General features: G+C 46.0%; 2 protein-coding genes and 1 long non-coding RNA gene across 4 annotated transcripts in view; 2 read left to right on the forward strand and 1 right to left on the reverse strand.

The window, feature by feature from the left end:
- The window catches only part of LOC122455419 (zinc finger protein 436-like), a 37,635-nt gene extending 18,482 nt beyond the window's left edge, over nucleotides 1-19,153 (forward strand). Inside the window, exon 5 of the mRNA XM_043496929.1 lies at nucleotides 15,345-19,153. Coding sequence (XP_043352864.1) covers nucleotides 15,345-16,294 — 950 coding nt within the window. The 3' untranslated portion in view covers nucleotides 16,295-19,153. The remainder of the gene's footprint in view (nucleotides 1-15,344) is intronic.
- On the reverse strand, nucleotides 6,167-8,315 carry LOC122456659. Its single transcript, XR_006275648.1, has 2 exons — nucleotides 8,115-8,315; nucleotides 6,167-6,844 (listed from the first exon to the last, which is right to left on the reverse strand). It is a non-coding gene; the product is annotated as an uncharacterized LOC122456659 (long non-coding RNA).
- Nucleotides 10,147-27,676, forward strand: LOC122455416 (zinc finger protein 471-like). Of its 2 annotated transcripts, none has more exons than XM_043497094.1 (3): nucleotides 10,147-10,283; nucleotides 26,173-26,286; nucleotides 26,596-27,676. In XM_043497094.1, exon 3 carries the CDS (start codon nucleotides 26,607-26,609, stop codon nucleotides 27,339-27,341), a length of 735 nt encoding a protein of 244 aa, XP_043353029.1. In that variant the 5' UTR covers nucleotides 10,147-10,283; nucleotides 26,173-26,286; nucleotides 26,596-26,606; the 3' UTR covers nucleotides 27,342-27,676. The 2 variants fall into 2 exon arrangements, with proteins under 2 accessions (XP_043353029.1, XP_043353028.1); XM_043497093.1 differs by having other exon boundaries at nucleotides 26,599-27,676.
- The last annotated feature ends 296 nt before the right edge of the window (nucleotides 27,677-27,972 follow it).

The following is a 27,972-nucleotide window of genomic DNA, read 5'->3' on the forward strand; positions in this document are numbered from 1 at the left end:
TGCATCAATGTAGGAATACACCTGCCGTTCATACGTTCTGTAACAAACACCTGGGCGGGGGTGCTGGCGGTAGGGACACTACCGGGACCCAGGATTATCAAAGGGGATACCCAAAATATAAGGGCACAGGGGCTTAGGGGAGCCTGACCACAAGGAGGCTGCCTGGAGCCCGGAAGACACATGCCCCTGGTGGGCCCAGGAAAAGAACTGGTAAACCCATGTGTAACAGGGCCAGAGTGACGGTTATGGGTTCAGTCATTTCTGGCGCACTCCCCTTCTAAGCAATTGAGCTGCGGAATCACAGAGCTGGAGTCTGTAGCAAGAAGGGTGGTTGTGGCATTGGGCTGGGTCTGCTCTCTCAGCCTCCCCGTATCACCTCAGGCCAGTCACCTAATCTGTATGTGCCTTAGTTTCCCTGCGTGACATACAATGGGGGTAATAATCCTGCCTGCTCTATTTAGACTGTGAACTATCTAGGGCAGGGACCCTCTCAGAGTCTGCGCATCGCAGTACAATGGAGATTGGTTCTCAGCGCCTTGAGGTGCTCCCGTAATACAATTCATAACAACCGCCCCACCCCAGGCGCCCCCAGAAGGGCTCTGCATTAAGTAAGTCCCACAAAAGCTGTGTTTTCAGACCATTGATTGGCCCCTGTCCCAGGCATGAATTCCACCCTACAACTGATTGTCAAACATCCTAGAGTTCTAAATGCAAATTCCCTGGCTGTATTCAGCCAGTTCCAGCAACATCTCAACCCCCCTCACCAGGCTGCTCACACTCGGGCAGGTGCTCCTCAGTGCCTGGGGGGCTCAGCTCCCACAAAGCTGGGAAGCTCACCACTCCCATAAAGCCAGGCCCCAGTGGGTACTTACAGGTGAGTCTAGATATGATGGCCACATCAACACTGGCCTCCCCTCTCTGGATCCAGCAGATGGAAATAAGGAGACACCAGGAGTCTGGGGTGTTTCTGTGGGGACCCAGGATGGCCCCAGAGGATACCTCACAGCAGAAGAGACCCAATGGCCCAGGGGACTGCTCGGAGCCCTAGATGGCAACAGGCTTGGGTATCTTTGTTCTGCAGGGTCCTCTCTGTTCAGGAACAAGATGGAATCTGGAAGATCCAGGGGGAAGTGTGCGGTGGCTGATTTGCTGTTAACTCAAACTCCAATGGCTCAGTAAACCCCATTTTGTAAAGAAGCAACAAGGGCCATGGTGTTTAGGGTTGGCACCTTTGGAGTTTGCAGAGAGTAGGTTCCCATCTGTCCCCATGTTATTTGTGGTCCCACTTCATGCTGCTCTGGGGCACCTGGGCATCAGGTGAGTTTGTGTCACAGCACTTGAAGAGTTTTGGGGACCTGTCTCCAGTCTGTGAGTGAGTTGGGGGCAGGGGTTGCAGTCCCGATAACTTTTGCAGGGAAGGGCTATGATAGCTGGGGAGAAACCTACATTAACGCCCCTTCGTGCCCAGCTGGAGGGGGACTTTCTCTGGGGGCCGCAGACTCCAGGTGAGGGGGGAAGGGCTGGGGTGGGGCAGGAAAGTGACTCTGCACCAATGGCCCCTCTTTGCCCCAGCTTTGTTCTCGGGGGGTCAGGGGTTTGTAAGTCCCAGAGCTGCTGCCCTCCCTGACCCGCCCCCGGCTCTGCTCCCCTGAGGAGCCGAACCAGCTCCGGGAGAGAGACTGCCTCGGGCCCGGGCCAGGGACCAAGTCTCCCAGCCCGAGGGGAGGGGAGAGGGGGCAGGAAGGAGACATGGGGAGAGACTGGCAGGGGCAGCAGGAGCAATCAGTGGGGAGGGAGGTTCCTGGCTCCCAGCCCTGACCAGACCCGTTCCCTGCAGCACCCCAGGCAGATTGACTTTCCTGGGACAAGGTGAGGAGCAGAGAGAGGAAAAGCCAGTTCCTGCCTCTGCCTGTTCCCCATGCTGCTGGGGGAATGTGCCGCCCTAGGGACAGTGTCGGGGATCCCCCAAGTGGCTCCTTAAATTCCAACCCCTGCTAAAAACATAAATTTGCTCCAGAATCTTAACTTTCCTTTAAAATAAACAGTATGCCCACCAGCTCTCATGAATGCAAAGAAATCCTTGAAAATGTGAAGGGGGTGGGAGTGATGCAGATTTGTCTGCCTGAGTTTGCAGCTAGCCTAAAACAAGAGTGCCAAGGGGTGGGGACTGTCCCCATTCATGCAATAATTCCTAAAGGCAACATTTAGATATTGCAGAAGTATTAACTGCCTGGTTTAGCTGGAACATAAAACTAATCTGCATCCCTGTTGCTGTGATGTGGGATTGGAGATCTGGGATGGGGGGGTTGTAAAATAGGACCAGGAGCCAACTCATTTCTGCCCAGATTACTATGGGAGGGAACTACATCCTCACTGCTCCCAAAGAAAGTCCTGCCCCTTCGGAGCCTGCCTATGCACAGGGATGGAAACAGGAGATGCATCCACTACCCTGTCTCCTTAGTCCCCAAATTGCTTCCTAACCCTTCCCCTAGGGACTCAGTTCTCTGCCACAGAGATCTCACTGTCAGGCCTCCTGACCAGGGCTCCTAGTTTTCTGTGATTAAAAAAACAAAATTCTCCAACAAAAAAACATAAAACTCCACATTTTTCTGTGATTAAAATGAAAGGCTGAACTTTCATTTTCCTAGTCCCAATATGTATAGGTATCAGTTGAACCCAATGTTTTATTGATATACAGTGGAACTCCATTTATCTGATTTAACTGGGACTGGGGCCAGATCGGATAATCAAAAATTCAGATCATCAACAGGGGCTCAGACTGTCAGCCATAGGATGCAGAGCTGAAGTATCAATTTTCCATATTCCTATGTGTGCACTGGTGGTTCAGCTAATCTGGAGAGCTGGATAATGGAGGCTCAGATAAATGGGGTTCTACTGTATATGTTTTTATTTTTTCACAAAATGTAAAAGTGAAAGATTCTCTGTAAAAATGCAAATTCTGCATTTTTCCGTGGCAAATGGATTCCTGGGATCCCTGTTCATGACCCACCTGGGGGTCACAGCCACTTAATTGAGGAGCGCATGCTTTAAAATGCAGAAATCCTCTGTTCCATCCCTGCTGATGACCCAAGGGGAAGTTTCCCTCCACTCCAACAAACAAGAACAAACCCCCCTCAGATTATTTTGAGATGACATCTCCTAGTCAGCCCATCTCTCCCTGAGCTGCAGGGCCCAGTGCCACGGGGCTCTGAGCCTTTGATGAGGCCACTAGATGCTATCGCAGGATTACAATTTCGCAATAGCAAGACCCATAGAGTTTAAGACCATAATTATGATTGTGTCGGAACTGGCTGGTTTAGCGGGTCGGTACCTCCACATCTCAGCTCTGTTCAGAAATCCTTTCTGGTAAACCTGCCATGTGGGGAATTGGAACCAAAAGTCCACCATGGATGGATGTGCATGTGTAGGGATCCCCAGGCTGTGTTTGGATGGGGTGGATTTTTCAGGAAATTTGGGAAAACTAGCACACTGGAAAAGCCAGCCTTTTCCCACTCTGCGCTCATTTGCTGTCCCCTGCCAGAGCAGATCCACTGTGACAGCAGAGACAATCAGCCACTCAGTACCCCCCCATCCAGCCCCTTTGCTCATTTGGGGAGGGTCACTATGACCCTGGCTGTCCTGGCAATGGCTGCCTTTACTAATTGGTTTCCCTCTGATTCCCCCTGTCATTGATACAAAACAGGTTCCCAGCAGGCACTGCAGTGAAAGCAGCAGGGCTCCTTTGGGTGGGGACTGGGTGGCACATAAAAATAAGGTACAAAATTACAGCTCCTGCTTATGGAGATTGGCTAGCTGCTTCTTACAAACTGTGGGCGATCTCTGGCTTTCTGAATATTTACCTTTCCAAAACAAACCAACCCAGGAAATTAGAGATCTACGTCCCTATTCCATTTTCCAGTATACATTTTTAAGTCATGTAGAAGTTGCAATAAATTTGAAGTTTAAAACATGTTTCATATGAATACAATTTAATTTAATGACTTCCCAGGTATTGGTCAACAAGACACTGAAGTGGTGAAATATGCACAAAGATAAGAGTAGCAATAAAAGAGGCATTGAACCTAATAAATGTGTTTTATTATTTAAATGGCACATATATAAAAGATTGTTTCTATTAAAAAAGAATATTTACAAACAAAAAAACCCTCATTTTGCATTAGTTAAGGCTGCTCTCATCAATAAACTAAATAATTAAAAATTAGGAAATACAAGTTTAATCCTTAAAGGTTGCAAAGTCAAGGACTCTCAAGGGAGGAAATTCCAGAATAAATGTTGCGCAAGCCATCTTAATTTGCCCCCCTTGTGCTTATGTACTATGATACGGTCTTTAATTACATGAACCAGTATTATTTTTTTCCCAAGATCCCTGCCTCAGTCAGTGCACAGGCTGGGACTGCTCAGGAGATGAATCCACTGTGTAGTAAAGGAGGCTGTTGTCTGTGGGTCTACTGCCTTTTTTGTTGCAGAAGTTGGAAGGTTGGGGGGGCCTTCAATGAGAGAAAGGATGAGCTTGTGGTTAGGGCAGTTGACTACTACCTGGGAGGTTTGGTTTCTAGTCCTGCTTCTGCCACTGAGTTCCTATGTGATGCTTGCCAAGTCATTTATACCAAACTGTTCACAGATGGTTTCTTCTGTGTGTAATTAAAGCTGCATCATAATGCATGGGCAGAAATTAAGGTTGCATGGGCAGCGTTCATTCTGGCATTTCCTAACTCAAGGGCTTTTGACTTTGCCAAAGGGAGAAAAAAAATGTAGCCACAACACCCTAATGTCTCTGACAAGCTCTGTTTGCAAGTATAGCTAGCAAAACAAGTATAGGCTTATAGGCCCAGAGGTATGAGTGCCTGTCTTTGCAAGTGCAGTTGGTGGTAACTCAAGAACGCTATTGTCATGTTACACTTAGACTTTGGCTAGCAAACTGCACAGTCCCAAACAGCGCAGGTTTATAAATCCATTGGGTTTCAGAGAGTGGTGAAGTTCTTTGTGGTCCTCATTGCTTGTTATACACTCAGCCTGTTATTTTATTGTTCTGATTTTCCTCCACTTCTGCCAGGTGACTTTAGAGGACATTTCATGCAGCAGACATTCTTAGCTGGCTGCCTCTTCCTACTTCCTGCCTCTTCCTGGACTTCTAGGCCCTGTGGGAAGATGAGGGGGAGGGGAATCCACTCTGCCACTTGCAAGACTCTCAGGGTAGCAGCCGTGTTAGTCTGTATTCGCAAAAAGAAAAGGAGGACTTGCAGCACCTTATAGACTAACAAATTTATTAGAGCATAAGCTTTCGTGAGCTACAGCTCACTTCATCGGATGCATCATCCGATGAAGTGAGCTGTAGCTCACGAAAGCTTATGCTCTAATAAATTTGTTAGTCTCTAAGGTACCGCGAGTCCTCCTTTTCTTTTTGCAAGACTCTGAATCCTACTTCAACATCTTGATTCCCCGCCCCCCCCCCCAGCAGGAATTCCAAACAATTGTTCAGATGTCTGGGTAGAGAGAACTTTCTCTCCCCAGCCCCCTCCAGTAGAACCACTCCATTTGCTCACATGCTGTTCAGTTACCTAAATATCTCCTTTGCATAAGATAATGGGGTCCCACCACTTACCTGGAAAACTACATCCTTCTTCCATTCTAATATTTCCAAAAGATGTATATCTTCATGGGCGGCACGTGAAACCCCCCTTTTGAGAGTGCTAGCCTCCTGGCCCCAGCTGAAATCCTGCCCCTTCCACACCCCTCACCTATTGGAGCCCCAAGCCCACTACAGCCAGAGGAGCGCCTGTCCACTCACCCCAGCTGCACCAATGCCCCAGCCAGCCTGAGCACTGGCCCAACCCCTGGGCTGTTGGCCGGCCCAAGCCCCCCTGGGGCCAGGTCACCAGCTGTCCCAAGCCCCAAGCTCCAGGGCACCAGCCCAAGCTGAGCTCCCGACAGCCTCTGGGGAGAGGGAGAGTGAGGGTAGGGCCTCAGGGCGGAGCATGGGAGGGGCCACACAGCCTGGGTTGGGGAGGCTTAGCCTCCCCTGGCCTATTATACTTGCCACCCATGCATATCTTCTATGGCTTCCCCAGCCAGAAACAAAGTTAGAGCAAGTTGGTAACTGTGCCCTCCCTCAGCCAGGGGTGGCTTTTTTTCAACACTTTTTTTCCTTTTAAATAAAATGAATGTTCCTTATCATGGTGTATGGGTGGGGCTCTCTTGATGCTAGAAGTAGGAGGGTCTGCACAGGAGAATTCATAAAGGATTAAACCCGCAACCCGCAGCCATGTGTAGATGGAGAAAGCAAAGTGGGGGGATTCTTTTTTTTTTTTCCTCGCAGCAATACAATTAATATGCTATCTGTTTCATTCCACCGACAGGCACTTTCTGCTTGGCCAAGCCTCCCACCCAGGACACTGGATCCTAAAACTGGCCCACACTGAGGAACATAGAGGACCTTTTCAGGGTTGTGGTATGCAGGAGCAAAGAGTGCCTGGAGTTCAAGAGGGTGAAGAAGAAGCGGGACACAATGGGAGCAGGGAGAAGTCCCTGGATGAAGAGTGTAGGAATGTGGAACAGGACTGATTGATCCTGGAGCAGATGCTAAATGCAGGGGCTAGCAGCAGGGGTAGTTCAGTTCCACCACCAGTAGCTGTGACAGCCACCATGTCTGTGACTGCATCTGCCGTTGACTCTCCTGCATGGCGCCGTGTCCTGCAGCCAGAGCAGATTTTGGAGAACCCTGATGCCTCCTCTGGAGTGGACAGGGATGCTCTGGGGAGCACAGCCCCCTGCACAACCCACAACCTTTGTGCAGGCACGTGGAAGGTGGGTCACAACATACTGCCTAGGGAAGGAGAACAGGGACAACACTGGAATCAAGGAATTGGTTGAGCAACTCAGCTTTCCTTAACAAAAACAACAAAAAAGTTTCTAGCCCTTCATGTCTGCAGCAAAAAAAGCTTGCAAATATGAAACAAGTGCACCCTAAAGGCTCAGAAACAAAAAGGCAGATAAAAAGAACCCCAAATATATTTATTTTTAAAAAGTTCATAAATTTTGGTGCACAAGTAGTACAGTTTTGAATTCTTAGGGTTGTTGATAGCGTATATCTATGTTTAATAAAAATTACAGAGCAAATTTGCCTTTGAAAGGAATTTCATACAGGATAGTGCAGTGCCCTTACTGAATATATTGGGAAGTTAGTTCTACACACAAGTGGTGAAATGTGAAAAATGCACAAGGGTGCTGCAAAGAGAGGCAAAATTACAGCCGAAAAAGGCAATCCTCACTGGATCAAAGAAAATGGCAACTCCTGTATACTGATGACAATCCAAGAACTCAGTCAACCTTAGTCATATGATCACAAATAATAAACTTTTACTATGGAGAAAAACTGCATATTACAAAATCACAGTAAAACACAGGAGGTGTTGTACTAGAACTCACTGTGAGATGCGATTGCTTAAACTATTTGCACAATTTAATATTAAAAATTAATCTTAATTATATTACTCATTAGTATTTGCTATTATAAACATTAAAGTAGCAAATTCCATTCATCCGCACAAAATGTGAACCAAAGTAAATGTTGGAACGGTGAAAACAATGAGTCAAAAATAATTGTAAACATTAAATAATTAAAAGGAGTGAAGCTACACTGAGAGTGGATTACAGGAAAGGGAGGCCAGTCCTGGCAATCAGAACTCCAATAAGTCAAACAAATGAACTACTATGAGGCTGGAGGTGTCTGCCTGTTACAGTCACAGAAATTGCCAAAGAATTTTTTTAAGCACCAATACACCAGCCAAAAGAAAAGGAGAACTTGTGGCACCTTAGAAACTAACAAATTTATTCGAGCATAAGCTGTTAGTCTCTGAAGTGCCACAAGTTCTCCTTTTCTTTTTGCGGCTACAGACTAACGGGGCCGCTGCTCTGAAACCTGTCAATACACCGGCCGTTTCAGACAGAGAAGAGCTGCCTTGTCTAGGCACTGGGTGACTCTGCGCCTTTATCACCCAGGTTTGGGAAGGAGGAGCTGAAATGCTCCAGCCAGCAAGGAGCACACGCCCGTTTGGCAGCCCCTGCTGCAGCTAGCTCGCCCCGTGTGCAATAACTTTCACCCACTCTGCCCGCATCCCAGGGCCCGCCCCAGCAGCGCTTGGATCCTGTGCTGGACCCCGGATCCTGCGCCCTGCCCCTGATTTGGCCTCTCTCTCTGCAAAAGGGGAGGGTTGAGATTTGTGTCGTCACACCTCGCCTTCCCCTGAGCACCCTGCACCCCCACCCGCTTTTTACTCCCTGTGACGGCCGCTGCAGTATGGGCAGAGTGAGGGCAGCGGCTTCAGCAGCTGTTACTGAGCATTCGCCTGGCTCCAGCCCGCTGCTCTCGGCCCGCAGATCCGGGGCTGAGCTTCCCGGGTCAGACGCTGCCGCCGCCTCCATTGCGAGGCGGGAGCCCGGGCGGAGCCGCCGCCGCCGCTGCTGCTGCCCAGCGGGGTCCGTGCGGGGAGAGCCCTTCCCTAGCGCCCCTCGGGGCCCGGCCGGGGGGACTTGCTCCGGGGGCTGGGAGCAGCCCCGGGCTCTGCCGACACCGGCCCCTGAGCCGGAGCCTGCAGGTGAGGGGGGGGCAGGAAAGTGACTCTGCCCCAACGGCCCCTCCTCGCCCCAGCTCTGCCCCCGGGCCGGGGGTCTGCGAGTCCCGGAGCTGCTGCTGCCCTCCCTGACTGGCCCCCTCCACCCAGGCTCTGCCCCCCTGAGCGCCTGCAGGAGCCCAGCCAGCGCCGCGAGAGTGAAGGCCCCGGGACCGAGTCTCCCAGCCCGAGTGGTGGGGAGGGGCAGGGGCAGCAGGAGCAATCAGTGGGGAGGGAGGTGCCCAGCCCAGCCCAGCCCCGTTCCCTGCAGCACCCCTGGGCAGATTAACTTTCCTGGGACAAGGTGCGGGGCAGGGAGAGGAAAAGCCAGTTCCTGCCTCTGCTGCTGCGGGGATGCGCTGCCCTTAGGACAGTGTTAGGGGGATTCCCCAAAGTGGCTCCTGGGATTGTGCTCTTTGGCTGCACAACTTCAGCTTGAAGGGACCAGTTCCTTTGCTTATAACAGGCTCAGAATTACTAGATGGACCTTGGGTCTGATTCAGTCTGGCAAATTTTATGCTTGTCTTTAGGGTTGAAAATTTCTGTCTGGGGTGAATTTATTGTAGAAACATTGAGGAAAAGACACTCAGCCGGTTTTTGAGATGGGGCAGGATGGGAAAGAAGCACCATGCATAAAAAAGCTTGATCAAATTTTCAACAGCCCTTGCATGTTAAAAACTTTTGGCTAGAAACTACATTTGACTGAATTTCTGACTGACATTCTCATTTCATTTGACTGACACTCTCATCTCTATAATATGGAAAGACCTGTTTTGAAATTGCTTTGTTATAAGGGTTGGTAAATCTCCATTGTGCATACACACTGATTTTTTTTCTTTTTGATATGATTTGTGTACTAACTTCAGATCTGATCTGGTAAGCACTTACTTATATGCTTGTCTTTGGCCATGTGAGTAGTCCCAATGACTTCACCTAAATCTCTGTTACCCAGAGGTTTTAACAATGTCTCAATCAGATTAGTCATGGTGGGAGAGGTAGCACCTGCACTGGAATAAAGTGACCAAGCCAGTGTCTTGAAATACAAGAGCCTAAAGGTAGATTTCTAAATCCATGTTCGGGCACCTGAATAAAAGATATTCAGAACTGAATTCCAATGTTGCTGGCTGAGCATTTTGGAATCTCAGAAGACTTACTGAGAGAAATGAATGTGGATTTTGGACAGTGCTTAATTTGTAATGTAAGAGGTGCTGGGGCTCAAGCAATATTTTTACATTTATAACTGATGCAGCAAGGCCAGAGGTGCCAGGACTATGAACTGCCAAGGCTAGAAGTGCTGGGGCTCAGCCCTGACGCAAATTAAGCACTGATTTTGGGACTAACTTGATGTTGCTGATTTTGAAAATCTTTGTGGAACTGTTTCCCCACATGGCAGAGTCTAGAATGTGTATGCATAGAAAGAACCTGGGGGGACTAATTGTCCTTCTCACCCTGGCAGGCTGCAGAGTAACATCCAAGTCCAGATTGTCCCATCCCCCAGAGGGAAGGGAAGAGAAATGTCTGCAGTAGAACTAGTGACCTTTGAGGAAGTGGCTGTGTATTTCACGGAGGAAGAGTGGGCTCTGCTGGACCTGAGTCAGAGAGCATTTTACTGGGGCGTCATGCAGGAGAATTATGAGACTGTGACCTCGCTGGGTAAGGATTCCTGTCCCCTTGAGTATTAGAAAGTGTGTGTGTGTGTGTGTGTGTGTTGTGGGGCTGCGGGGGAGGACTGTGTGCCTCTGGAGCATCTTGGTCCGTTTCTGTGCATGGTTCTTCACTGGTCCCCCAGATTTCACATGATAGTCCCAGATCACCTGTGTGTGAGACTGGCCCCTCCATATCCCAGGAAAGAAGATGCAGGGACGTAACAATGATGCTAGCCTTCCCATAACCAAGGTTTGCAAGTGGGACAAACTCACTGTCTCCTCCTGTTCCCAGAGCTAACGTCCTATGAAACCTCTGAGATAGACAAGTGTCTCATGACTCGGCTCTGCCCAGGTCCCCAGCGGGCAATTTTCAGATGCATTTCTCCATCTTGTCTGTGGTCTGCCTCAGCCAGTTTTGTTAGTGGGAGGCCCCAAATGTTCTCAACATTCTGCCACCAGCCAGGAAGGGCATGGATCTGTGTCATGGGGCTGAGCAAGGTCCAGACGAATTTAGTGTGCATTGGGGGGAAAGAGAGAGGAAGGCTGGTCTTTGTGTTTCACACTGCACTCGGACTCAGGACTCTGCAGGGGCAGAACAGGTGTCACGGGTGATGGAAGGGCTGAATGACTATTGACCAGCCATTGGATGTGCCCTAGTGCTCTTCCATCATGAACCCACGAGAGGAAGCTTTTTGCTGTCTGTGCCGGACTGAGGACAGGTGCCTAGTGATTTTCTCTCCAGGCCCTAGGTGGCATTTCCTCTCTTTATTTCTAGGCGACTCATATTTGGGCAGCACCTAAAGGCCCCAGTCAGGGGTCACTGCCCCCTTGAGCTAGGTACTGCACAGATACACAGGGAGAGAGTCGTCCCCCTCCTCCCCCCCAAAGAGCTCACAGTCTAAACTATAGGGTTAGAAGGGACTGCCAGGGTCATCTAGTCTAACCCCCTGGCAAGATGCAGGATTTGTTGTGTCTAAACCATCCAAGACAGATGGCTATCCAGCCTCCTTTTGAAAACCTCCAGTGGAGGAGCTTCCACAACCTCCCGAGGTATCGGTTCCATTTTCCTTCTGTTCGTACAGTTAGGAATTTTTTCCTGAGATTTAGTCTAAGGCTGTGTCTACACTTACCATTTAAACCACAGGAGTATCTACACTTGTTAATGACCTTTTGCGGTGAAACTCAGAAGTTTCACCACAAAAAGAAAACCATCTTCACGAGAGGCATATAACTCTTACCGCTGTTCTTTTTGTGCTGTTGTGAAAATAAAGACACATTCTACCAGTGTAAATATTTTTTGGCCTCCAAAGGATATCCCACGGTTCCAAAAGTGACCACTCTGGCCAGCATCTCCGCTGCTCTGACGCCAAGTAAACGGACATCCACCCCTCCCTCTATAAGCCCCGGGAAGTTTGAAGCTCCCTTTCCCTTTGCTTGTAGATATGGCAGGGGCAACAGCCAGACAGCAGGGGGGTTTTAAAAAAATGCCATGAAAGAAACAAAGAAGTAATGGGGCTACTGGGACATGAAGCAGGGCAGCACAGGGCACTGGGCAGGGACCCAGAATGCCCTCTGCTTACCCCCCCTTCCTACGAGACCTATCGAGAGAACTGCACTGTGGGATAGTGCTTTCATTGGCGATGGAAGTGCTGGTAGTGTAAACACTCTCTGATGCCTGAGGAATTGAGTGAGTACACAAACCAGCGCTTTACTTTCAACGGTTCCCTATCACCAGTGAAACTTGCAGTGCAAAAACTCTGTAAGAGTAGATATACCCTTAATCTGCTATGCTGTAGTTTGACCCCACCACCTCTTGTCCTGCCCTTTGTGACAAGAGAGAACAACTTTTCTCCATCTTTTTTTATGGCAATCTTTCAAGTATTTGAAGACCACTGCCATGTCCCTCCTTCATCTTCTCTTTTCCAAACTAAATATACCCAGTTCCTTCAGCCTTTGCTCATATGGTTTGCATTCCATCCCTTTGATCGCTCACCTCTGGATCCTTTCTAGTTTCTCCACATCCTTTTTATACATTGGTGACCTAAACTGGACAGAGTACTCCAGCTGAGGTCTAACCAGTGTTGAATAGAGCTGTACTATCGCCTCCCATGACTTGCACTATGCCTCTGTTAATGCAACCTAAAATTGCTTTGCTTTTTTTGCAACAGCATCACACTGCTGACTTGTGTTGAGGTTGTGATCCACCACAATTCCCAGATCCTTCTCAGCAGTGCTGCTGCCAAGCCAGTTATCCCTCATTCTGTATTTGTGCATTTGGGTTCTCTTCCCTAAGTGTAGCACCTTACATTTGTCTTTGTTGAATTTCATTTTGTTGTCTATAGCCCAGTTCTCCAATTTATTAAGATCCCTCTGTAATTTAGCTCTGTCCTCCAAAGTGTTGGCAACTCTCCCCCTCCCCACGTTGTATCATCTGCCCATTTGATCAGTATGCTGTCTATACCTACAGCCAGGCCATTAATAAAGATGTGAAACAACACCGGGCCTGGAACAGATCCCTGTTGAACCCCACTTGAGACCTCCCTCCAATCTGACATCATTCCATTAATAGTTACTTTTTGTTTGTGGTTGTTTAACCAATTATGTATCCACTTAATGGTAGTGCCACCAAGCTCACGTTTCTTCAGCCTACTTATCAGATTGTCTTGAAACCTGAAACCTGTCATGTGGGACTGTGTCAAAAGCCTTGCTGAAGTCCAGGTATATTATGTCCACCACATTCTCCCATCCACCAAACTAGTTATCTTGTCACAGAAGGAAATCAAGCTGATTTGGAATCATTTCTTCTTGGTAAATCCATGCTGGCTGCTAGTGATCACCCCTTCATGCTCCAGGTATTTGCAAATTGAATGTTTTATACATTGCTCTAGTAACTTCCCAGGTATCGAAGTCAGGCGACTGGTCTATAGTTCCCTGGCTCCTCTTTTTTCCCCTTTTCCGGCTATGTCTACGCTTCTGCGGTAAGTCGACCTACGCTATGCAACTCCAGCTACATGAATAATGTAGCTGGAGTTGACGTACCTTAGGTCAAGTTATCGCTGGGTCTACACCACAGGGGGGGTCAACGGGTCGACTTATCTTACTCTTCTCATCAGGGGTTGACTGGAGAGCAATCTGCACTCGATTTGGCGGGTCTTTACTAGACCCACTAAATTGACTGCCGGTGGATTGATCTCGGATCCCTGCCATATTATAGACCTGCCGTTAAAGATGGGCACTACTTTAGCCCTGCTCCAGTCATCTGGGACCTCTCCTGTCATCCATGAGTTTGCAGATGTTATTGCCAGTGACTCTGAGATTTCTTCAGCTAATTCATTCAGCAGCCTGTGATGAATAGCATCCAGCCCTGCTGATTTGAATTCATTCTAATTGGCAGATGATCTCTGATGTGTTCTTTACTTATCCTGATCTGCAGCCCTTCCCCTTTATTGTCTGTGGTAACTTCGCTAATCATCCTTGTTATTTTTTGTGAGAAAACTGAAGCAAAGTAGGCATTGAGCAGCTCTGCCTTCCTATCATCTTCCGTTACCAGCTCGCTTTCTCCATTGAGCAGTGGACCCACGTTGTCCTTGATCTTTCTTTTTTGCCTGACATATTTATAGAGTCCTTTCTTGGTTGTCTCTAACATTCCTTGCCAGCTGTAACTCATTCTTTGCCTTGGCTTTCCTGAGTTTGTCCCCACATGCTTGTGCTATTTCCATGTATGCTTCCTTGGAGACATGCCCCTCCTTCCATTTCCTCAATGTATCCCTTTTGGTTCCCTAAGGCTGTGTCTACACTTAAAACGCTACAGCAGCACAGCTGCAGGTGTACTGCTATAGTGCTTCAGTGTAGACATGTACTACAGCAATGGGAGGCGATCTCCCATTGCTATAGTTAATCTACCTCTCTGAGAGACGGTTGCTGGATCGACAGAATTCTTCCTTCGACCTAATGCTGTCTGCACGGAGACTTAGGTTGGCTTAACTAAGTCATTCAGGGGTGTGGATTTTTTTTATTAGCCCTTAATTTTTTCCGGCTCTGGTTTGTGTTGTGGAGGTATATATGTGTTTGTGTGAGGGGGAGGGATGGAGGGGTTATAACTGACAGCAATGGAGACTTGATTGTACCATAGATACCTAAAGAGCATAGCAACTATGCTCAACTTCTCATGGGAATAAGTTAGGGCCATTCCCTAGGCAGAGTGGTTGAACTCTTGCTCCAGAACAGTGCCTCATGGGATCTTTTACAATGTACAGCCAAGTCCCTTCAGAGTTGTGGGAGGGAGAGGAAGGAGCCTTTCTGGGTTTTGCTACTTAGAACATGGATCTCGAAGTAGTAACAGCTCTTACCCTAATGAACAAGATCAACACTTGTTTCCTTGCCCCCCCAAGCAGGATTTCCAATTTCCAAATCTGACATGATCTCCCGGCTGGAATGTGAGGAGAAGCCATGGGTCCCTGATCTTACAGGTTACGAGGAAAAAGAGATCCTGAGAAACATTCACACAGGTGAGGTGGCAACTAAATTGACTCAGAAACCAATATTTTTATCCTTGGGCAGTTTTACCAGTTCTGTATAACCCTATAGCCGTTGCCCTTATCGATATTCAGATGGGACAAGGAGATGGAATTGGTCACCAGCTCTCTCCCCTCTGGGGAAGGGTTTGTGAGGTGATTAAGTTCCTATTTTATTGGTCCCCAGTAATCATTGGGGTATATTCCCCCTTGTGCCATACCTCTTTCTGCTGTTCTCTGTCTCCCCAACACAGGGAGTGATTCCTGTCTGGATTCTCTCTCTGTCCCAGCAGGTAACAGGACGGTGAGTGGGAACAACGAGGAGAATCTTCAGCAGGAAGGTCCTGATCCAGTGGAACCATACACGATGGTATCGGAAAGAGCCGAAGGGCATGTTTCCCAGAGTCCTGAGCAGGGAGAAGCCCGAGAGAGGCAGCACAGGCCAGAGAGGCAGCAGAGAAACCAGCCAGGGGGTAGATGGGGTAAATCGATTCAGAGGAGCAGAAGGGTAGAGGAAATCAGAGATATTGTTCAACCGAAAATCCCTGCTGGAGAGGGACCTTTCATCTGTAGTGAGTGTGGGAAAAGCTTCCGTTGGAGATCCGTTCTTATTATTCACCAGAAAATCCACATGGGAGAAAACCCCTATAAGTGCCCGGACTGTGAGAAGAGCTTCAGCAAGAGCTCAGATCTCAATCTTCACCAGAGAATCCACTTGGGGCAGAAATCCTACATATGCACTGACTGTGGGAAAAGCTTCCCTCAGTATCACCTCCTTACTTCCCATCAGAGAACCCACACAGGAGAGAGACCCTACAAATGCCCCGAGTGTGGGAAGAGCTTCAGTCAGAGCTCACACCTTGTCATTCACCAGAGAACCCACACTGGGGAGAGACCCTACAAATGCCTGACCTGCGAGAGATGCTTTGGTGATAGATCGCAATTTAAGACTCACCAGAGGATCCACACGGGAGAGAAGCCCTACAAATGCCCACAGTGCGAGAAAAGCTTCAGTCGGAACTCTTACCTAGTTATACACCAGAGAACCCACACGGGAGAGCGACCCTACAAATGCCCCGACTGTGGGAAAAGCTTCAGTGACAAGTCACATTTTAATACACACCAGCGAATTCACACAGGAGAGATGCCCTACAAGTGTCCTGAGTGTGGGAAAAGCTTCAGGAGGCGCTCATACCTGGTTACACACCACAGAACCCACACGGGAGAGAGACCTTATGTATGCCTGATCTGTGCAAAAACCTTCAGTGATCGATCTCATTTTAGAAAACACCAGAGAACCCACACGGGAGAGAGGCCCTACAAATGCCCTGAGTGTGGGAAAGGCTTTTGTCTGCGTTCAGACCTTATTATACACCAGAGAACCCACACAGGAGAGCGGCCCTATAAGTGCACCGAGTGTGGGAAAACCTTCACTCGGAGCACCTACCTTTTTTCACATCAGAGAATTCACACAGGGGAGAAACCGCAGAAGTGTTCTAACTAGGGATGGGCCAAGTGAATGATACCTCTGCTGGTTCCCACAGTCTCAGCGAGTCAGGCCAGGCTGGAGTGGTCGTGTAAAGAGGACATGTAATGGTTATCAAAGCAGAGAATGGAACCACCTTCCTGGGACAGAGTTGTACAGAGCAGGAGGCTGAGATAAGATTTCCATGTTGTGATGGGATTTGATTATTACATCTCAGAAAGCTCTGAATATCCTGTGATCAGCTCCTACATCTAAATCATTTACCCACAATTGACCAGTTCCCCGCATAGTGTGGGAGGACTCTTGGATTCCTTGTTGGCACTAAGCTCTCACATAGCTTCCCCTGTGAGTAATGCTTTCTCTCATCTCTAGTTGGCTAGGAAACTCTGTCCCATCCTGGTGGACAATAAGCTGGCCTCAGTAGTTGTTCATACCTTTGTCATCTGTTGGCTGGACTACAGCAGTGCTATGGACCTGGGCACGAAAGCGTCAGCACTTAGGAAACTCCAGCTAGTACAGAACACTGCAGCACTTCTCTTGACAAAGGTTACACGTGGACAACTCAGGCCTGTCCTCAGTCTCTACTCTGGCTTCCCGTAGAATATTGAATCAAGTTCAGGTCTCGGTTCTTATCTTCAAGTTGCTTCCTGGTCTGCTAGGGGCAAACCAGTGCCTCAGATGCTGTATGCATGGGGCTGTGTTTTCGAAGGATTTGCATGAGGAGCCGAGTAGCTCAGTGCCGATCTCTTCATGTGACACAGGGACTCCAATGGAGTGTCCCATGAAAAACATGCTTCACATAGGCATTTGCAACTGACATTGTATTTACAACCCCCGTCCCCACCACACTTTTATTTTATTTTTGCATCAGCAGTTTTGTTCCCAAAGTACCCTCTAACTTAGGTATTTTACAAACAGTTTTTGTTTTTTTTCCTAAACAGGGTTTTGTAATTTGCTGAAGGAAGAAGTTCAAGATTCTGCATTAAGCATTTACCTGAGGGTCTGATTATTTCATCTAACACTTTATCTGGGTCTCTAGCATCTGTCATGTTGCTCACCTACTCTACTACTTGAGCACAATATTCCTGGGTTAAACAGGGACAAATATTTTGGAGTTTTTGGTTCACATCATGTGCAGTCCAGCTCATCGTCATGGCTGCTTTGGCCTGGGGCATCTATGACGCAATCTCAGCAGTTCTCAGACTGCTTCTCTTTCAGACAATGTGTGATGATTCTGCTTATGGCAACTTGTACAATCAAAAGTAAAAGTTTGACTGGTTATGAGTTAGCACAGCCTCCATGCCAGATTTCTTTCTCAGAGTTAGATAGTACATGTCTATAGAATCAGCATCCCCTTCTCTTTTGGTATCCTATGGACATAGGGGTTCTGGGGTGCTGCCTCACCCCTTGGCTTGAAGTGGTTTCCATTATATACAGGGCTTACAGTTTGATTCAATGGCTCTCAACACCCTCACTATAAAAATTGTTCCTGCACCCTTGCCTGCAGAGCATCCGGTTTTGGGCTAGAGCAAAAGCAGGCCAGGCCCAAACTGTTTGTTCCTTCATGGCTTTCGGTGGCCATATTCTCCCAGGCCTCTAAAGAACCATCACTCAGCTTCTGAGAGATTTAAATAAGAAACGCAGATAAGGCATCATATTAGTTTTTATACTGTGCTTTAAAAACCTTTCCTTTGTGTGTCAAGAGACCTCTTCAGGTCACAGCTTTTTTTTTTTTTTTTTTCTTAATTGCCTTGGGATGGTCTCACTCCATCGACCTTTCAGCTGGAAGCTGAACATGTGAGTCCACTGAGCTAGCATGGCCAGGTCCTATTATCAGCCCTCTCCAACCCATCCCACTCTGTTTGAATTGGGGGTCTCCTGGTTGGGATCTGGAGTGTTAAACTAAAGCTGGGTCAGCGGTCTGGCCTCATGCTCCCCCTCTGCACTGTCTTGATAACCTTCATCAGCTGCTCTCCCTGTTGCCCTGCTCCCGTGACGTGCTTCCAGAGTGGCACGCACTGGTTGTGCCAAGGGTATATTGGTTCCTTCTGTTCCCACAGTTTCCTCTGTCTGGTGTCTCTTCATGAGCTGTTTGAGTGCCAGTGCTGGCGAGGCTTAATTCAAGGGACTGTGAGAAACCTCCATCTTTAACTCACAGCCCTTTTTGAATGGTGTGTCCTCTTTTATATGATGGTTGCACAGTACTTTCTTAGCCAATAGTTTTGGGGACAATGCTTTAAAAGGCCTGGTCTCCTCCAAGGTAAGGAGAAACTTCTGATCAGTGCATAGTGGGACGGAGACAGTTGTAAAAAGAGAATGAGTGAGGGTGAGGACGTTTGAATGCTTTGTTTTGTATTTTTATACTTGTTGGAAAGTTACCATTCATTTAAAAACAAAAGGCATACATACCCGTTCCACTGAAAAGGGCCCTAGGTGCTTGTATGGGGGGGAGGGCTTATGGGAAGTGGTATACCCTGAACCAGCTGGCTCCCATTTGCTTCAAATCTCCTCTTCAATTACACCTTCTTCTACTTCAACTATGCCTTTTAATTTCCCCTTTGTCTCTCTGCATTACAGTTGTACTCACCATAACACAGTTTTCTGTAATTTCTCACTTCTGTCATCTGCTGTCTTGTATTATTTGACATTGTAAAATATCTAGGGGCTTGTACACACTACCAGTTCTGTCAGTGTAACTTATGTCACTCAGGTGTGTGAATAAGCCACCCCTCTGAGCAACATAAGTTACACCATCCTAAGTGCCGGTGTCTACTTCCTCTTGTGGAGGTGGTTTTATTATGCCAATGGAAGAGCTCTCTCCCATCGACATAAGCATGTATTTACCAGATGCGCTACAGCAGTGCAGCTATATTGGTGCATAGAATCATAGAATCATAGAATATCAGGGTTGGAAGGGACCCCAGAAGGTCATCTAGTCCAACCCCCTGCTCAAAGCAGGACCAAGTCCCAGTTAAATCATCCTAGCCAGGGCTTTGTCAAGCCTGACCTTAAAAACCTCTAAGGAAGGAGATTCTACCACCTCCCTAGGTAACGCATTCCAGTGTTTCACCACCCTCTTAGTGAAAAAGTTTTTCCTAATATCCAATCTAAACCTCCCCCATTGCAACTTGAGACCATTACTCCTCGTTCTGTCATCTGCTACCATTGAGAACAGTCTAGAGCCATCCTCTTTGAAACCCCCTTTCAGGTAGTTGAAAGCAGCTATCAAATCCCCCCTCATTCTTCTCTTCTGCAGACTAAACAATCCCAGCTCCCTCAGCCTCTCCTCATAAGTCATGTGCTCTAGACCCCTAATCATTTTTGTTGCAGCAGCACTTCTAGTATAGACTAGCCCGAGGTGACACATTGTGTAAAAGTAAAATGTAAAATGTTATATAAGACGGGAAAACTTGACTCTTTAGGACTTCTTCATTGTGATGATGATGATAAAAAAACAACAACAAAGGAATTGTTGCTCTGCACAAATACCACCATAAAGTAACACCAAGTATGTAATCCTCCCAATGATTTTGTTACTGTTATTTTATTTATTTATTGTTACTATTTCTGATAGGCCAGGACAAAGAGATTAGAAAGATTGGCAAAGCAATAGGGGGAATAAAGCTTCATGAAGCTGGGGAGAGCTTCTGTGTGACAAATGCCCATGCTAAAGCCTGACAATTAACAAAGAATGCATATTTTCACTAAAAAGTATTTCAAACAATTGTCAAATTTCCCCTAAAATCTGGGCCAGCTCTCTTACCCCTATACCCTGTTTTTTTCATGTTAAACTTTTAAAAGTTAGGATAGTTTGTATTTTAAAATTTTATTTGATGTGATTAAAAATCATGTGGTTAGCAGAAGATGGTAGTTGAAGAAAAAAGAAAAGTCAGGTAAAGAAGAGGTGGGTTGTGGGGTAGGCATGAAGGGGCATGCCTTTAGATGACAGTGCCAGGCTGGAAATTTTATCTCTGTTCTTGTCTTTTAAAATTGTATGTATTGACTGTAAAATCCCCTTGTAAATGTGGGAGTGGGTGGGTTGTGTTTTTTAATACAGTATCCCAGAATTTAAAACTTTCTTCACAATTCACAAAATGATGAGCTTATTAAAAGTCCTATGTCCTGTATTTGTAAAGAGATTTAGAGAAGTTTTTGTCTGGTTGGTGTTTCTTCATACTGGGCAATTCATTTAGGCAAAATTTTAAAAACAAGCTAATGCTATTTTTTTCCAAGTTGGGATAGTCTCTCTTTAAACATTGTATTGTCATTTTCATTTCATCAGACTCTTCCTCTTTCGGTAAGACAAAATCATAATGTTGTATGAGAGGGGATTGGGGTGGTGCTAACAGTTACAGTTTTAAAGGCTCTATACAATGTAAAGATTTATATCTGCACAGGGCAATTAATTCTGTGAGGCCGCTTCAGTGTGGTGATAAATAAAATGGGCGGGAAAGTAATTGTTTTGCAGATAGCTCTATAAAATATTGGTACAAATGTAAAGATGTTGATACATTTTCATTATATCACAGGGCTTTTTTTATTAGTCCAAAGGGTCTGGCTTTGGCATTTTGCAGCAGTGTCACAGCAAAATTCTCTCAATGTGTTTGCTCCCCATCTTGCTTTTAGGTGTTTAGTCACTGCTATTCTGTGGGGCTCCAATGTATATATTTAGTATTTCTGCCCTTCTATGAAAAAGTGACTAGAAAAATAAGAGTCGGAAAGTAATGCCTGATGAGGTTGCAGAGAGCTTATGTATTATATGCATTTACCCTTGTTAAAGCATGACAACTAACAAAGAATGGATACAAAATTTTCACTGAATAAAAATTTCAAACAGTCATGAAAATGTCTCCTAAAATCCTGGGCAACTCTTATCCTCATGCCCTGTTTTTTCATGTTACCTTCAAAAGGCTAGGTGAGTGTGTGAATGTGGATGTTTGTGTCTGTTTCATTATTTTTATTTATTTTTTGTATTTTGCTAAATGTGTCAAGTAAGTTGTTAATGCAAAATATGTACTGCTAAAGCATATAAAATACATTGAATCTTAAGGACATTTTATTTGTAGATACTGCCTCTCAAAGACTTAAAATATAGGTTTCCCTAATGCTTCATTGTTGTTTTTATTTTATTTGTTAAATCCAATATGCTAAATGTGGCATATCTATAAAATAGTACGCTCTTTGCCTTGAATATATGCTTAATTGTTTTGAGAAGGAGGGGATGATAGCAGAGAAATTACTCGGACTTCATTTTGTATTCCTGACCCCCATTTTGAATAAGCAAGGGTCACTCCACTATTGGAAGCTGCAGGTCACATGATATTTATGGAGTATGTGCAACCAAAAGTAGGGGAAAGGTCAGCAGACCATAATTCTGAGGTAAATAATGGCAGTGAGCATTTGTGGAATGTTTGGAATGTTGATATTGAGCATGTGCAGTAAAGATCACAAAAAATGCCAGGTCATTCAAACAAATGGGAGTGTAGTATACTGGGAGGAAAAAAGGCATCTAGAATGTTTTGACAGGACAATATAAAAGTCGATGTAGTGGGTAGCAGCCAGTGCAGATAGAGCCGCGGAGAGAAGAGTGGACAAGAGGAGTCCTGAAGAAGCAAGCAAGAAGGCAGCAGCAGCAGTGGCACCAGAAGGAGTCCTGTGTCAGCAGACAGAGTAAACCTGTCAATTATAATTATAGTAGAATATAGTACAGCATAATATAGTGTTAGTGAGTACATGTATATTTCTGGGTTAAGAAAGATGTATGAGTGTGTGTGTGTTGATAATGAAAGAAATGTATGAGACTTAAACCATTTAAAAATTGCTGTTAGCAACCTGTGACAGACTGGCCATCTGTAACAGGGTGCAACCACTTAGAATAATTTCAAACAATAAGGCAATATGGTTTGGGGTGCTCTTTTACTTGTTATTAGGGATTTGTGTTTATAACATCAGTAAGGGGATTGTTAGTTTGTTATTGTATTAGGGATTCTTATTATTTGCACCAATAAAAAGGTGCCTTGTTTTGGAAAAGAATACTACTTGTAAAAAGAAAAGGAGTACTTGTGGCACCTTAGAGACTAAGAAATTTATTTGAGCATAAGCTTTTGTGACCTTTCATCGGATGCATCCGATGAAGTGAGCTGTAGCTCACAAAAGCTTATGCTCAAATAAATTTCTTAGTCTCTAAAGTGCCGCAAGTACTCCTTTTTCTTTTTGCGAATACAGACTAACACGGCTACTACTCTGAATACGACTTGAGTCGATCATGTATCGGAAAGCTGTATCTGTGTCTTCCATGTATGTCCTAGCTCCTCTGGAGACCCATACCTTAGGAAAACAGATTGGTTAATATTGAATTGTTTTTAGGGAACTCTTGAGGAACTCGGGAGGGGACAATAGGTGAGCTTATTCTGGGAGTACCCTAAATCTGTTTTCATGGTAACAGAGATGGGGCAAGGGGGGATGATGGTGCTACAGATGTGTGTGTTGAGGAAGGACATACATTGTCAAATCCTGCTGGAAATGAGGGGTTTGTGTGATAATGCTATTCCTTGCAACCTAAACTTCCTTCATAATTTACAAATGATGTACGTGAGAACTATTTTTTACAATTTTTGTTTGTTTGCACTTGTGTATGCTGAGCAATTCATTTGGGCAAGACTTCATTAAAATTAAGAGTTTCTAGTAAGCTTAAGCTAAAAGGTGCTAATTTCTAATAAATATAAAAGATTACCAAGAAATGTGTTATCTTGAGTAAATAGAATAAAGGGAAATTGGAATACAGTTTGGGCATGTAAGTCCATTGGGGTGTCTTACCAGTTTTTAAAGACTGGTGTAGAAAGAAGAAATTTTAATCCTGGTCCAGAATTTAACTGTGTTAACCTGGCCCTTCCCTGCCCCCCCCCCATAAAGTTAAGACCATAAGAATGGCCATACTGGGTCAGACCAAAGGTCTTTGTAGCCCAGTATCCTCTCTTTCAACAGTGGCCAATGCCAGGGACCCCAGAGGGAATGAACAGAACAGGTAATCATCAAGTGATCCATTCCCTGTCTCCCATTTCCAGCTTCTGGCAAACAGAGGTTAGAGACACCATCCCTGCCCATCCTGGCTAATAGCCATTGATGGACCTATCTGTGATGGGTTGGGTCATAGAAAACCCCCTGGGACTGCCACCAGATGTGCTGAGACTACCTCTGAACCAGTTTTCCCTGGCAGCTTGGGACTTCAGTACCCTGTCTTGTTGAGGCAGACACGCTTGCCTGCTACAAACACAGACCCAGGTCTGAACCATGTCCCCCACAAGCTGCAGACTTAACTGAAAACAGCTTAAGAAGTGCTCCTATCACTAGCACCCAGATACCCAGTTCCCAATGGGATCCAAACCCTAAATAAATCTGTTTTACTCTGTAGAAAGCATATACAGGGTAATCTCATAGATTGTCCGCCCTCTATAACACTGACAGAGAGATATGCACAGCTATTTGCTCCCCCAGGAATTAATTACTTACTCTGAGTCAATTAATAAGCAAAAAGTGATTTTATTAAGTATAAAAAGTTGGATTTAAGTGGTCCCAAGTAATAACAGACAGAACAAAGTAAATTACCAAGCAAAATAAAACAAAAACATGCAAGTCTAAGGCTAATACAGTAAGAAACTGATTACAGATAAATCTCACCCTCAGAGATGTTCCAGTAAGCTTTTTTTCACAGACTAGACTCCTTTCTAGTCTGGGCCCAATCCTTTCCCCTAGTACAGTCCTTGTTCCAGCTCAGGTGGTAGCTAGGGGATTTCTCATGACTGCAGCCCACTTTGTTCTGTTCCACCCCCTTTTATAGCTTTGGCACAAGGTTGGAATCTTTTGTCTCTCTAGGTCCCCACACCTCTTTCTAAATGGAAAAGTACCAGATTTAAGATGGACTTCAGTACCAGGTGACATGGTCGCCTGTCCTGTGAAACCCCAAACCTTCATTCTTCCCAGCTTGACTCACAGGAAGGCTTGCAAGTAAACAGAGCCATCTACAGTCAATTGTCCTAGTTGATGGGAGCTATCAAGATTCTAAACCACCATTAATGGCCCACACTTTGCATAAGTACAATAGGAAAGGACCCCAGAGTTATATTTCATATTTCTAGTGAGATTTATCATTAAATATAAATCACTAAAGATAAATCAAGATAATCTCACCCTCAGAGATGTTCCAGTAAGCTTCTTTGACAGACTAGACTCCTTCATATTTCTAGTTTCAGATACAAGAATGATACATTCATACAAATAGGATGACCACACTCGGTATATTATAAGCTTTGTAATGATACCTTATCAGAGACCTTTTGCATTAAGCATATTCCAGTTATATTCACACTTATTAGCATATTTTCATAAAATCATATGAAGTGCAATGTCACACTATCCTCCATGAATTTATCTAGTTCTTTTTTGAATTTTATTTGTTTAAATCTCCGTGCTTGCAAATAGGAACAGATTTGCCTGGCAAAGGGACCCGAGTAATTAGAGGTTCCTAGATTACTGGGTGGGAGTTTGAGACAAAATTGAAGAGAATCCCCTGAAATATATACCTGTCCTCTGCTGGTGTGTTGGCAGAAGGGTTACACACCTATCTACAATGTGTAGGGGAAAAAAACCTGTGTGATCATGAGGAATTTCAGTTTGAGTGATATATTCTGTAGGTCCCATGCTGCCAGTACTAAAACACAGTGTTTAATTTGTAATGAAAGAGGTGCCAGGGCTCAGGCAATATTTTTACATTAATAAGTGATGCAGCAAACCCAGAGGTGCTGGAGCTATGAACTGCCATCAGAGGTGCCAAGGCTCAGCCCTGGCAAAAATTAAGCACTGCTAAATCCCTGGGAATTTCTAAACATAATAGATGGCAATTTCCTAACCAAAATAGTGTTGTAACCAATATAGGGGATTTTTTTTATCAGACCTTGTCTTAACTGATAAAGAGAAACTGATCACAGAACAAATGTCTCATGCTTGGCTCTGCCTAAATCACTAGTGGCCAAAGGTGCTTCCTCTCCATCTTGCCCATGTTCCACCTTGGCCAGCTGTGTTAGCAGGACACTCCAGATGTTCTAGACTCTCTTCAGTGTCCTTTCCTGGCTGTGGCTGATCTCTGTGAAGTGCTGGTTCCTTGCAATGTGAGGGGCTGGGGCTGAGAGAGGGTTCATGAGGTACTTTATGGTCCAGGAGAACTCTGTGGGGTAGGTTGCTACCGTAGAAAAGAGAGGAGGGATGGTCTTTGGTCCACACACTGCACCGTGATTCAGGAGTCTGCGATAGTAGAGCAGGTCTCCTGGGTGATGGGGAAGGGTTGAATGACCATTGATCAGTATGGGGATGGGGCCCTACTTCTAGTGGCCCCATGAGTGGCCCTTCTGCTAGTTGCCCCATGAGTGGAGGCTCTTTGCTCTGCACTGTAGGCAGGTGTGTAGTGATTTTCTGCATTGCACCTTCAATGCATGGTAGCAGGGTCCACACGGCCAGTCAATACCCAAAAGCTAATGTATTGTGCATTCACCCTCTGGCTTGCCAGGCATTAACTGACCATGTAGACAAGCCCTCTGTAATATCTCTGGCTTGTGTTCTGGAGGGATATGGATATAGGTGTTGGGGGCAGGGTGGGAATAGGAGGGGAGGGAATAATTGGCAGCGACAGAGTTGTATCCTAGTATAGCAGGAGTGGATGAAGCCCTAGGCAGAGTGCCACACTAGTTCATCATGGGATCTTGTATGATTTATAGCCCAGTAGGGTGGGGGATGGGAGAAGGATCCCCTCTGGGTTTTGTCACACAGATGCTGGCTCTGGAAGTAGTAACAGCACTGACCTCAATGAACAAGATCAACACTTGTTTCCTTGTCTCCCCAAACAGAATTCCTGAATTCCCAACCTGACATGATCTTCTGACTGGAAGGATGGGAGGAGCCGTGTGTCCCTGATCCCCAGGGCTCTGAGGAAAGGGAGATCCTGAGAGATGCCCACACAGGTGAGGAATCAGCTAAACTGACTCACAAACCAATTTCTGTATCCTCATGACAGACGTCACTCAAGGGTTTTCACCAGTCCTGTCTGACCTGTTGGCCCCTCTCCACATCACTATTGAAATGGGGTGAGGAGACAGAAATGATTGCCTCCTTTCTCTCCTCTCGGGAAGTTTTGACGGGGAGCCAGTACTGATTCTACAATCTCGTCAGGAGTTATTTGGGTTTCTTCCCCCTTTTCTGTTCCCCTCTCTGAGGTTCCCTTCCCCCCGGCACAGGGAGTGACTCCTCTGTGGATTCTCTCTCTGTCCCAGCAGGTGATGGGATGGTGAGTGAGAGTGAGGAGGCGAACCCTCAGCAGGAAGGTCCCGAGCAACTACATCGGATGGTATCAGGAAGCACTGATGGAGATGTTTTCCAAAGTCCTGAGTGTAAAAAAGCCCCTGAGAATCACTGCAGGCCAGAGAGGTATCATGGAAACGACCAAGAAGAGAGAGAGGATAAATCCACTCATTTGATCAGAGGAGTCGAGAAAATCAAAGACACTGCTCAGCAGAGAATTTCCACTGGAGAGAGACCCAACACGTGCAGTGACTGTGGGAAAAATTCCTTTGGAGGTCTGCCCTTATCATGCATGAGAGAATCCACACAGGAGAAAAACCTTATAAGTGTCCTGATTGTGAGAAAAGGTTCAGCCAGGGCTCAGACCTCACTAAACATCAGAGTCCACACAGGAGGGAAGCCTTACAAATGTCTCAAGTGTGGAAAAAGTTTCGGTGATAGATCCACCTTCAGTACACACCAGAGAATCCGCATGGGAGAGAGACCCTATAAATGCCTGACCTGTGGGGAAAGTTTCAGGGATCGGTCAACCTTTAATAAACACCAGAGAATTCACATGGGAGAGAAACCACATAAATGCCCCAAGTGCGGGAAAAATTTCCATCAGCTCACACAACTCATTAGACACAAGAGACTCGACACAGGAGAGAGACCCCATAAATGCCTGACCTGTGGGAAAAGCTTCCGGGATAGATCCACCTTTAATGAACACCAGTGAATCCACACAGGAGAAAAACCTTATGAATGCCCAGAGTGTGGGAAAAGCTTCTGGCACAGCTCAACTTTTATTAGGCATCAGAGAATCCACAGAAGACAAAACCCTAGGAGTGGGATGGACAAAGTGAATAATATCTTTGCTGATTCCAATTAACCCCAGAGGGTCAGCCAGGCTAGAGGGGCGATGTACTGGGGACATGCATTAGTTATTAAAGCAATGAATGAAATAATCTTTCCAAAACAGAGTCATGCAGAGCAAGTTTCCTATGCTGGGATTCAGAGTAGCAGCCGTGTTAGTCTGTATTCGCAAAAAGAAAAGGAGTACTTGTGGCACCTTAGAGACTAACAAATTTATTAGAGCATAAGCTTTCGTGAGCTACAGCTCACTTCATCGGATGCATCCGATGAAATACAACCTAGATGGAGCTACTATAAGGTGGGAGCATAACTGGTTGGAAAACCATTCCCAGAGAGTAGTTATCAGTGTTTCACAGTCATGCTGGAAGGACATAATGAGAGGGGTCCTGCAGGGATCATTTCTGCATCCAGTTCTGTTCAATATCTTCATCAATGATTTAGATAATAGCACAGAGAGTGTACTTATAAAGTTTGCGGACGATACCAAGCTGGGA

The sequence above is a fragment of the Dermochelys coriacea genome, chromosome 14 (assembly GCF_009764565.3).
Source record: "Dermochelys coriacea isolate rDerCor1 chromosome 14, rDerCor1.pri.v4, whole genome shotgun sequence".
Taxonomy (NCBI): domain Eukaryota; kingdom Metazoa; phylum Chordata; order Testudines; family Dermochelyidae; genus Dermochelys; species Dermochelys coriacea.

Excerpts from the sequence above, each read along its gene's own strand:
- LOC122455416 (XM_043497094.1), top strand. The coding sequence starts at position 26,607 with ATGGTGAGTGAGAGTGAGGAGGCGAACCCTCAGCAGGAAGGTCCCGAG.